Below are 12,206 nucleotides of genomic sequence, written 5' to 3' on the forward strand. Positions count from 1 at the left end.
GAGCTTTGATCTGAAGGGTAGCCTGTAGTAATACTAAAACGCAATGTATTCCACACAGGACTAGCTCCATAACTATACTTTTTATACTAAAGAAGAATAACTTCTGTGGAGCTGTTTCAACATAACGTACAAATTTCCATAACTAGAAAGCAGAAACTGAGTGAGGATATAAAAGCTGAGTTTCATACATAGGGAATCTGGGCTGCCACCATTCCATCATACAAATTGGAAATTTCCGAATCACTCTGGTATCCATGGCGACTCAGCTGGAATCCCAAGGCCCAGTATGGAATCATTGTTGGTCGACCAATCAACTAGAATAGAAAAATGGTAGTTACGCTGATTTTTGGTCATTAGACTTTGAACATGTGTACCAAATTATATCCTACTCCAGAAATATGTACAAATGCTAGACATTATTTACAATTTTTTTAAAGAGTGAAGGAAATGGAGTCAAGTAAACTTCTCAGGGAAGAAAAAGGTGGTTGGTTTATAATTGAAGCAACTAGTCACCATTTCTACTGAGTACTGTCTGATCTACAAGTTCCCATTCAAGAAAAATAAAAAAGTCAAATAAGTAAGAACAATCTTGGAGATACAGAATGGTAGAAGTATTACAATGAAAGTTTCCCTGAATTCTACAGAGCCTTCACTCTAGGAAGCCCAAGAACTCAGTGGTTGTTCTTATTATAGATTCTCAGATGGACTCTCCAGAAAGCAATCAAGAGACACATGGGGCACTGATATGCCTTTAGCATCCTGAAACAATTGAGTAGGGACACCTCTGGCTAAAAAAGAAAATAACTGCTTATCTTAATACTAAGAACATGGTTACAATACCCAATAAATACTTAGTGATTTACTAGTGGGCAGCATGGCTTCAAACCTTAGTGTACTGCTGAGTTACAAGCTCAGGCGTTGGCCCCAAAACCATATAAAAGTCCAAAATCCCTCCTACAGTGCGGTATGTCAGGGCAGGAGTGGGCTGGAGTGTCACATCTGTGAAATTAAAAAACAGAAAATAGATGACGAGAATCCACAGAGCTGTAAGTAACCCCGCTAGGGAATTTGCCCTCAAACTTGCCATTTCTACTCTCATTCCTTACTGCCTGGCTCCTCTAATAAGCCATTTCTCACCCAGTAAAATTAGACATGAATTTTCAGGTATCCTGAACACACTCTGCCATCTCAACAATTTATATCACTCTGTGATAAAAAAGATAGAGTGACACAGTAAAATATGGGGCTATGGTTACTCAAAATGTTATACTTTTTTTAATTTTAAAAAATAGAAAATGAAAACATATTAACAAACACCCATACATTTACAAAATAACACGAGAACACTACAAGCAATACTAAAATTCAGACAAAGTGATAGGAAATTAACAATGGTTGTTGTATTACACACTGATTTCTTCAAAGTGGTTACTAAGGAAAACAAATATAGACGTAAGATTAATCAAATAATTAATCATTAACTGTTACTTTCAATAAAGTGATAGAAGTCAGTAGTACAACTATGACAGCTATCCTGTGTGTACATATACACATAATTTTCCCCTTCTTTCTTTTCTCTTTTCCCTCATCCCAGTTGCTCTTTACTTTTGAGCAGTTTCCTTCATTTCACAATGTCTGTCATACCTCCTAATTTTATTGACTCTTTCAGGTTCTTACAGTAGTGAGACAATATGTTGTTTACACATGCGGGTCTGATTTATTTCACTTATGAGTATGGTATCGAGTTGTGATACTTAAGATGTGATCCAAAGCACTTAATAAATCTTGAATAAATGGATGAGTGAATGGAAGATCAATTTATTTATCCATCATTTTTGCCCCTGAATTTATTTCTAATGATATCCCAGGTCCCAATAGATCAGCCTCAACTGCTGATGGTAGTGTATGAGGAAGAAACCTCTGTCCTACCCATGCCATTGCTGTTCAGCAGGAGCACTCCATGGGCACTGCCATCTTCTTCCAATGCCATGTAGTAAGGATGGACACCATAGGAATTCTTCTTGTACTGGTAACAAAAAGTCAAGGAGGTGATAACACGGTGAAACTTTAGTAAACTCTTTTCACATCATTACCCAGACAGCAAACTCATACTCAACACTAGAGATGCAATTCAATGTCACATTCTCAGCTGAGCCTTCTTTTACCTTCCCTTCCACCCCAAGTAAAAAGCTGCATTCTCTCGCTCTGTACTCCCTCTTTCATTATTACATAGTTCTATCACAGCACCAATTGTACTGTGCTGTTATTATTTCCACACCTATCAGGCTTAGCCTGTAAGCCTCTAAAGAGCAAGGAAGATATCTTATTAAACTTGCAGCTAGGCACTTAGCAATCCGCAGGACACGTAATATGTTAAATAAAAGTTTCAAATCTATATCTGCACATCTTCTACAGACAAAAGAGCCTCTTACAAGCAAGAGTGGAATTCATCAACACTAAGAAAAGCTGATGAATAGGGTACTACTTGTGGGCAAAAGAAAACAAATTTGCTTAGGAGAAACTGATTACTAATTTTGTTCCTGTTCTTACCTCTGGTGGATTATCACAGGCAAACATCCCCCACGTGTTCCAGCTCATGTTTCTTCTGAACATCGTGTGCTCAGTTTCCCCAAAGCCATAGATGTATTGAGAGGGGAGGCGAGTGGAAATGGAAAGGAACATGTCACTGAAGGTGAAGTCAGGGAGTTGAGAATCCCAGCTGCAACACAAGGCACACCCCATGCTGAGCTGGAGATCACTGACCAGGCAAACACAGAGTATATTTGAGATGCCTGGCTTATTGAACATCTGGATGCAAATTCAAACATGTGGAATGATGTTGGCTGTAACAAGCGCCACAGTTCTGTGCTAAAGCTCCATGCTTGTATTTTTATTCTGTGGTTTGCAGGGCTGAGAGCGCCTTTTCTGGGCCATGGGCTCATTGTGAGCAAAGACTGTATCTCATTTATCTCTTTAATGTTGGTTTTCGGTGCCTGGCATACCAGCTTGAAAATAGGTGAACAAATGAATGAGGCCTAAAAAATGCTTTCCAATAGGAAAATGTAAAATGCTTAGCACAACTTCTCTAGATTGGTCAGAGTACTTACTAAGGAGGGTTACAGAAAAAGTTAATTGCAGAAGACATACACAGAGGAAACACAAGTGTATCTACAAGTGACAAGCTCAACTGGGATGGGAAACCTCCCCCAGGCAGAGTCCAGACCTGCTGCAGCAGGACAAGGGGTGGGAGATAACTGACAATTTCTCCCATGCTTAATGTTACTAAATGGCTTCAAGTCTGTGGTATTGATCGAAGCAAAGACTAGAAAAAACTATCCTTTCTGTCCTTAGTAATCTCTTTCCCACTCTCTCTAGCTGTTGTTATGATTTCTTAATGAAGCATAATACAGAACAGACTCATATCTTACGCTACATGCTGTACTTACTAAACAATTTTCTATTCTACCTAACAAAAACAAATAGAACACGTATCTTCTTTCTCCGAAATCAAACAACACTTAGTTTTTTAAAAACTTTGATTGATTTTTGAGTTAATCACTAATACAAAATAAATTCCCTAATGAAGTAGGGGGAATTGATATGCTCTTCAACAAACACACATAATTATATTGTAGATATCTCTGAGATTAATATTTCACTTGTATAATTATATTTCCGCTCTAATTAGAACCACATAAGCCATGCTTACATCACAGTAGCGGAGCTTTTGCGTAGAACCTGGATTCCAAAAGGATTGGTCTGAATCCTGACATCATACAGGCAGTTCTCAGGGGAGTCAACTGGTGAGGGAGGGGTGTTCAGAGGTATTGGAACCTCATACCTTTTATCAGTGGAATCATAGATCTGCAAAGAGATGGAAGAAAACTCTTTCTGATAGAATACTAAACCCCAAACTTTTCATGCCAGTCCCTATAATCAGTTCCTATTTTTTTGACTAGTTTGAAGCACAACAGGAGGCATCCGAAACCCCTAAGTAAGTAGATGTGAGGCCTGCCATCCTACTGTGTCTGACCCAGACCCTGAACCTCAAAAATGCCTCCGTAATACCCATTTAACACCAGTGATGGCATGTCCTATGCAGAACTTGTGATTAAACATGTGGAATCTTCTAGGTTAAATGTGCGTTCATGGATGCATGCTATACAAACATATTATGTTCATGTAACTGGGTAAGATTCTGAATGTAAGCATGTGTGTTTATGTGTGTATGTGTGTGTGTGTGTGTGTGTGTGTGAGAGAGAGAGAGAGAGAGAGAGAGAGAGAGAGAGAGAGAAATCAGAGAATTGAGCTTTCATGTGGACAGTGAGACATCTTTATGTTCGAACTTCCTGCTGTCCAGCTTCCCCACTGCTAAGCCCTCTTTTTTGCATCCAGCAGTCATTCCACCTTCCCTAACAGGACCAGTCAGTAGAAAAAAACAAGTAGAGTGAAGTGTAACAAAACGACAGGCAGCCTCCCCATCACAAGTGACCATCCCTTCTCCCGTTTATCATTATCCCACATCTTGTGCTCTGGTGAAGTTTTTTTCCTAAAGCTCTGTTTTTCAAAACTCCATTTTGCAATCAAAAGCAGCAGAAATTGCCTGGGATCCTATTAGAAATGTAGATGCTCAGCCCCTAACCCAGACCCTGATTCTCACAGGAGGGTGACTCACAATACATTCAAATGAGAAAAGCAGTGTTGAGAGAAGAGCTGCCCAAGCCTGTCTGTACCAGCCCCACTCAGGTACTGAGCACCAGAAACGTGCTAGTCTAAATTGGGATTCATTGTAAGTGCAAAATACACACTAGAATGTGAAGACAGCAAGGTTAAAAAATTGCAAAATATCTCCATAATTAAACTTCGATTTCAAGGTGAAACAAAATTTATTTTAGCACGTGGGTCAAATAAAATATTGCTAAAATTAATTGCACTTAGATTTTTTTCAAGTATATTTTTAAAAATACTCCTGTTAGGGAACTTTTGTGGCTTGCATTATAAGAACAGAGCAGTAGATCTCAAAGTCTGGTCCCTTGGCAGGTTGCCTCTGCGTGGGCTGGGAATCATTGGAAATGCAAATTCTCAGACTGGCCCAGCCCAGATTAACAGAACTGGAAACCTTGAGTGAAGCCCAACAGTCGGGTTTTGAGAAGATGCGGGTGATTCTGAAGCATGCTAAAGTTTGAAAGCCAATGGGTTTGGGGCTGCATAGCTCAATGACAGAGCACTTGCCTAGCACGAAGGAGACCAGGGTTCAATACCTATATCAGAAGGGGGAAATTAGTTAGAAAGCCACTATTAGATGATAGCTAGAAATGTTGGAAGTCAGCCAGTGCTTTTCACATGTATTTACCACAAAGTGGACAAAGGGCTGATTCTTCAAAGAGTATTCATCACCATAGAAATCTCACAATTGTGATAGATCTAAGGTCACATCCACTAGCTTTCTGGCCTTTACCCCTCTAAGCCTCAGTCCCTGCCTGAGTAAATGAAGGATTTGAACAAAAGTTCTTTCATTGACTTCCCTCTGTACAGAACTGTACCTATAAGTTAGAAGCGCCATTCTGAGAATGAGACCCACAGCAAGGGAATTACCTTGACCTGCACCATGTTCTCTGTGTGGTAGACCACACCCAGTTTGAGGGAACTGATCTCTCCAGAGAGAGGGACAATAGAGGCTGCTTCTGGTGACAGTGGAGCTGCTCCTGCTCGTGTAGATGCTGGGGTCTCCAGGAGGCTAAGGTCTGCGGTGATGCCTGTGGGCAGGTACTGAATGTTACTGGCAGCATAGCGAGGGATGGTGTCATAGTAACAGTTGGGCACGCCAGGAGTAGTTGTGTGCTGGAACAACAGGAGGAATCTTTGGTTAGACTCTGACACCAATAAGACTTTAATTAGTGAAGAAGCTGGCTAACACAGACCCAGTCTTAGACAGTTTACCCATTGTTATAGGTTGGGAGAACACCATGTGACGGTGAAGGCAGAGATCCGGGTGATGCAGGTACGAGCTAACACATGCCAAATGTTGCCAGCACACTGCCAAGAGCTAAGCATAAAACACGGAAAAAGCTTCCTCACAGTCCTCAGATGAAAGCAGTCCCGACACCTTCATCTTACACTTCGAGACTCCCACAGGCAGGGTCCTACTGCCAGAGTACTTACTGCACCTGACCCAGTCATGAGGGAATTGCTACCTTTTCCTGGTTTTCATTCTCTGTATTGCTCAACTGGAGCCTTAGCTTACCATTCTTTTGGGCTCTCCAATAGATAAATGAAAAACAAATTCACTTAAAATACTCAGTACAAAGTGCACACCCAACATGTGCTATTAAGTCAAATAGGATTTTGAATGATGTGCCTGGAGAGACAATGAGAGTGACATGAGTTTCTTCTGACGGAAATACTGATCACCCATCATGCAGAGTTGACAAAATGCATATCGGCACACTGTTGTGATATATCTCAAGCCATCAACATGTGTAACGAGTTTCCTAAGTTCCTAGATACTTATCAGGCCATTTTTGTAACTCAATATGATTACTGTTCCTGATCATTACCTCCCAAAGGCACCCCTGCTGCCTGCAGCTCTCCTCAGAAACTGGATTCTCCGGGTAGCACCTGAACTTCTCCAGGTCACTGACTGGCAGATTCCATTCGATAGAGAATTCTTGTCCCAGGGCCAGTCCCTTCAGATCAGTGATGGTCACCACCTGGGAAAAGAGAAAGGTGATACTGGTAACGAACGAGGTGAAGTGGAACCTCCTGGATAAAGTCCTTTCCTGTTTATCTGGATGCCAACATTAGAAAACCTAGTTTTTCCTCCAATACCACTTTGCAATATTTGGAGCTAACATGTTCCTGACCTTTTTCATCTTGTGGAGTCATTGTGGATATAAGGAATGAGAAGTTCTTGCACCATGGTAAAGAGTGCAAATAACACATGCAGCTGTCATTTTTAGACTGACTGTTCTTTTGGTGTGATGCTTATTCATTTGAATAGTGATGGAAATAATAGCAACAACTAACCCTTACTGGGCATTCATATGAGCCAAGTACTGTGATAAGCACTCAATAAGCATTGTCTCCAGTAATTCTGTAAAGTGATCTCATGCTGTGAATATTGTTGCTGTCTCCATTTTACAGAACACAAAGATCTGGAAAGATTTAATACCTCACCCAAGATCTCACAACTAGAGACAGCATAGCTAGGACTAGAACCTTATTCTACCTAGCCCTAGAAAAAAAGCCCTTATCCTCTACTATATGTATTTTCAAAATGGAAAGTAGTGGACCTAAAACACAATTACCTTCTCTGTATCTGAATAGTCAACTAATAAGTATAATCTTCTGTCTGAATAACTCAGTAATACCAAAACTATGTTATCCCTTGTGTTTTCTCTCATTATGATTTTCTGTAATGGTATAAAAATTGTTTAAACACTAAGAAAAAATATCAACTGTGTCTCAGAGTATGTAATTTCAATGTAAGGACAGATGTGTGTGTTATGGTTTAGATCAAAACTGTTTCCCAAATTTCACATGTTCAGAGGTGGAGCCTTTGGAAGGTAACTTGATTATGGGGGTGCTATAGTCATCAACAGATTATTTCACCGATGAGTTCATAGCTCAATGTGCAGCTGGGAGGTGGGGCTTGGCTGAAGGTGGGAGTAGGCCACAGAATCATGACTTTGGATCTCTGATCTTGCTTCTCTTCTGCTTGTTGGCTACCATGAGTTGAGCAGTTCTTCTCTGTCAGACCCTTCCACGATGCCACTTCTGCCTTAGATCTTTCTGACCATGGACTGAACCCTCTGAAATCACAAGCCAGATAAACCTCTCCTTCATTAAATTGTGGTATTAAGTATTTGGTCCCAGTAACAAGAAGGTCGATACTCTCCAGAACTAGGTCAATGTATGGACCAGTATTTTCTCTGTTACTGTGGAATCAGCCTGTGTACTTTAAAATTGGCAGAAAGCACTTTCCATTCTCTTAAATTCCCAACTCTGTCTTCTTCACAGCCCCAATACACACAAGTCGAGGGGACCATACTTGCATACACAAGTTGCCTCTACCATCTCCCTGTGATATGGTGGCTCTTCCAACAAGATAGTTATTCTTGTGTGTGCCTGAAATCAAAAGGATGAGGAAGGCACCCTGTCAGAATCTCAATCGAAGGCTTTCTGTGAGGGCCCTATATGATGGAAGAATCCCTCACCTGTATTGAAGCATTGTAGACAATGCTTGAAATGGGGATGGCAGCACTGTTAGATAAGACAGTAAAGTTAGTTGGCTCCTTGTCCATTCCGAGGATTCTGATATTTGTAAATGTGAGGTTGTTGGGGTCCACGTAATTATTATTTGTAATCTTTGCTTGTAGACGGTTCTAAAAAAAAAAGTCAGTTTAGAGATTAGGAACATCACATACAATGTCTTTCTGAGATCTGAAGCTTTTCCTGTGCTCACTTTGGTAGTAAATATGCTAAAATTAAAGCTTTATCTTTTTCTCTAATGCTGCCAGGTGACTCTCAGAGTCACTCTCAGGTGACTCTCACTGACTCAGGCTCTGGATATCCTAAAGGTTTTAATACTATTTCATGTTTGCTTGGGTTCACTGGTTCTTTATTGCATGCTATTACTTAGATAATATGATGCTGACATTATGGGAGTTTAAGTGGATATAATGGTTATTTAGAAAGCAAACCAAAAGGCAGAAGTACACCCGGTGATCCACTAACACAAAGATAAAGACACACACATTCAAGATGTCATCACAAAACACGATGAATGTTTATATTTTTTTAAATAATTTTAAAAGACACATTACCATGAATTCCCCTCAAATATTTCTCACTTCAAACACATTTGGTCCACTTTCTGAAGCAGTTCTGGAAGTCCTCTTTCATGAGTGTCGTTAGCTGTGCTGTCCTGGCTGCCTTGATTTCCTGAATCAATTCATTTATCTTTCAAGATCATTTTAACTTTGGTAAGGAATCATACAGTGCAAGATCCAGTGAACAAGGTGTGTGAGGATACAGTGTAATGTTTTTATTTGACAGAAGTTGATGTATATGTTTTGAATTAATTCAGCACATAGAGCAAACCATCAAAAGACACTCAGGAAATAGGACTTTCAGAAATGCTTCAGAAAATGGAAGAATGATGGAATAAGTGTGTTCAAAGAAAGGGGAGGTATTTTGAGGGAGATTAATGGTAATGTGTCTTTTACTGTAATAATGTTTTGAATTTTAAAAACATGTACCATATGTTTTGATCACACCTCATACACAAAGTACCTAAATATTGTTTTCTTTTACTTTATTAGTAAAGGTAAGAGTTAAAATTTATGAAAGCCCCTATGTTCCAGGAACTGTGCTAAGCATTTTCTAGGTATTATCTCATTCAAATTTCCCTGCAGACTGTGGGGTTAAGATGAAAAATTTCCCACTTTTCAGGTGAGGATACTGAAGCACAGAGAAGTTAAAATGACTTATTTAGAGAACCAGAGTTCAAAAGTGGTAAAGCTGAGCTAGACAAAGATGAAAGTATAAATGAATACTAAAGAAAAGAGAAGGAAGGCTAAATATAAATGTACATAAGAATAGATGTGATAACTATATTGCTGATGGTATATTGAATGGAACAATTAATGCCTAAAATTTTTTATGTTCTGATCAATTTTGCATGCTTGTGTCTGGTAATCTGAGCAACAGATTTGAAGGTAACAGTATGTAATAGAATTACCATGGTGAATTCTTACCATCTTGTCTAGTGAAACTCTGTATTATCACTAATGTTTTATCTAATAATTATTTTCTTTCTCTTTAATGCTTTCAACAATCTTCCATTCTTAAATCTGGTAATCTGAGCAACATAGTCAAAGACACCAATATGTAATATAACACCCACTGTTAATTCATATTATTTTGTCTTGAAACCCTGTATCACTTTAAATGTTCTTGCTTTGGTTTGTTTATGTTTGTGATACTGGTATGCTGCTGTTGTTATTTTGTTTGTTTCTCATTTACTACTCTTTTTAAAATAAAATTTTAAAAAAGATTTTTAAAAAGAGAGACACACTTCAATGATTACACAGAATATCACTTCCACACAAATATGCTGTAAAATACTTGACAGAGAAAAAAGTCATTTCAACAGATCTAGAGCAAAGGCTGTGCATAAGGAGAAAAAGAGCCTTGATCTAAATCTCACATTTTACACAGAAATCAACTCAAAATAATTGCACAATTAAATGGAAAAGGGAAAACTGTGACATTTTTAGAAAAAATACAAAATATTGATAATCTAGAGCCTGTTAGATATGATAATAAAAAGCATGATTCATAAAATATAATAATGATAAGTTATACCCACTAAGATTTATTAATCTTGTGACTCTGTCAAGAAAATGAAATCAGAAGCCTTCAAATAGAAGAAAAAGTTTGCAAACCATGTATATAACAGAGGACTACTATTGAAAATGTACAAGAACTTTCAAATCTTAACAGTTAAGGGGAAAAAAAGCCAAATAATCCAAGTAGAAACTGGTGAAATAACTGAATAGATACTTAACCTAAAAGAAATGCAAATGGTAACAGGCCCATGAAAAGGTTTCCAGCACCATGAAACACTGGAGAAACACAAACTAATGTCCCAAAGATATATATCACACACTTATCAGAATGGGTGACATGAAAAGTAGTGACAGCATTGCATGCTGGAGATGATGCAGAGAAACTAGACCATCCAGGTATTGCAGGTGGAAATGTAAAACAGCACAGCCATTCTGGAAAATAATTTGCAAGGTTCTTATAAAACTAAACATGTGCTAATGTAAGACCAGCAACTGAACACTTGAGCATTTGTACCTGAGAAAACTAAAATTTGTATTCATACCAAAATCTGTACATGAGTTTTCATAGCATTTTTATTTTAATTAGAGTAGTCCATGACTGAAAAGAACCAGATTCCCTTGATCAAATGAGCATTGAAAAAAAGGTGATATACAGATACCTTGGAATGCTTTTTAAAAATAAAAAAAAAATACAACAACTTGGTAAAATGTTGAAGGAATTATGCTGGATAAAAGGGTTTTACATGCCATATGCCTATATAAATGCCATATTATTCCATTTATATAAGCATTCTTGGAAGGACAAAATTACAGAGAACAGTTTAGTGGTTGCCAGGGACCAACAGAAAGGCTAGGACAGGAGGTAAGCCGATATGAGAACAGGAAGGATCTTTGTGGAGACGTTCTACATCTTCATAAAATTGATACCAATATCCTGGCTGTGAAATTGCTCTGCATTCTGCTAAGTTGCTGTCAGTAGGGGAATCTGCACAAAGGCCACATGGGAACTCTTCACTGTTTGTTACAACAGCGTGGGGATAATTAATTACCTCAAAATTAAAAGTTTAGAAAAAGAATTTATCAGAAAGAACATAGAAATAAGGGATAACAATCCCTAAAAAAATAAACCCCTACCCAGACATGACCAGATTTCTCAGAGAAGCAAATTAGAATTCTTCCCTTTTCTACTAGTCCTGCACCCTTGTGCTCTTGGTCCCTTGCGAAATAGAAATGAAGTAAATGATGATCAGCTTTTCAAAGCTACCAGGTTATGCCTGTGTCCAAAGCCAAGTTCTAGGGACTAAAATGAGAAAAAGCATTTCAAAAAGGTATTTCACGGCCTCACCAGCAATTGTTATTATTTAATTTCTTGATGATTTCTACTCTTTCTGGAGTAAGATGGAATATTAGTGTTGTTTTAATTTGTATTTCTCCTGCTGATGGAATACATTGACTACAACTGTGGAGTCAGTGTAGAGGTTCCTCCACAAACTAGCATAGAAATTTCATAGAAATTCCCAGCGATTCTCCTTCTAGATACCTTTCTGAAAGAGTTAAAGGCATATTACAGTGACACATGCACACTCATGTTTATGGCAGCACAACTCATTGTAGCGAAATCTTGGAAGCAGCTAATATGTCCATCAACAGATGAATGGATAAAGAAAATACGGCACTTATACACAATAAGGTACTACTCTGTTATAAAGAAGGACAAATTTGAGCCATTTGTAGGAAAGCAGATGCACCTTGAAACCATTATTCTGAGTGAAATAAATCCTACTCATGAGCTTAAATATCATGTGGTTCTTCTTATACGAGAAATTCAAAGTATAATAAATAAGTAAATAAATA

At 38.4% G+C, this 12,206-nt stretch overlaps 1 protein-coding gene across 1 annotated transcript in view; it reads right to left on the bottom strand.

The window, feature by feature from the left end:
• The window catches only part of Mgam2 (maltase-glucoamylase 2 (putative)), an 83,485-nt gene that overhangs the window by 30,082 nt on the left and 41,197 nt on the right, over positions 1–12,206 (bottom strand). The window contains 8 exon segments of the mRNA XM_013505002.1: positions 189–314; positions 887–999; positions 1,930–2,026; positions 2,551–2,719; positions 3,710–3,864; positions 5,596–5,841; positions 6,558–6,710; positions 8,217–8,384. Coding sequence (XP_013360456.1) covers positions 189–314; positions 887–999; positions 1,930–2,026; positions 2,551–2,719; positions 3,710–3,864; positions 5,596–5,841; positions 6,558–6,710; positions 8,217–8,384 — 1,227 coding nt within the window.

The sequence above is a fragment of the Chinchilla lanigera genome, unplaced genomic scaffold (genome assembly GCF_000276665.1).
Source record: "Chinchilla lanigera isolate Chin_1 unplaced genomic scaffold, ChiLan1.0 scaffold00093, whole genome shotgun sequence".
Lineage (NCBI taxonomy): Eukaryota > Metazoa > Chordata > Mammalia > Rodentia > Chinchillidae > Chinchilla > Chinchilla lanigera.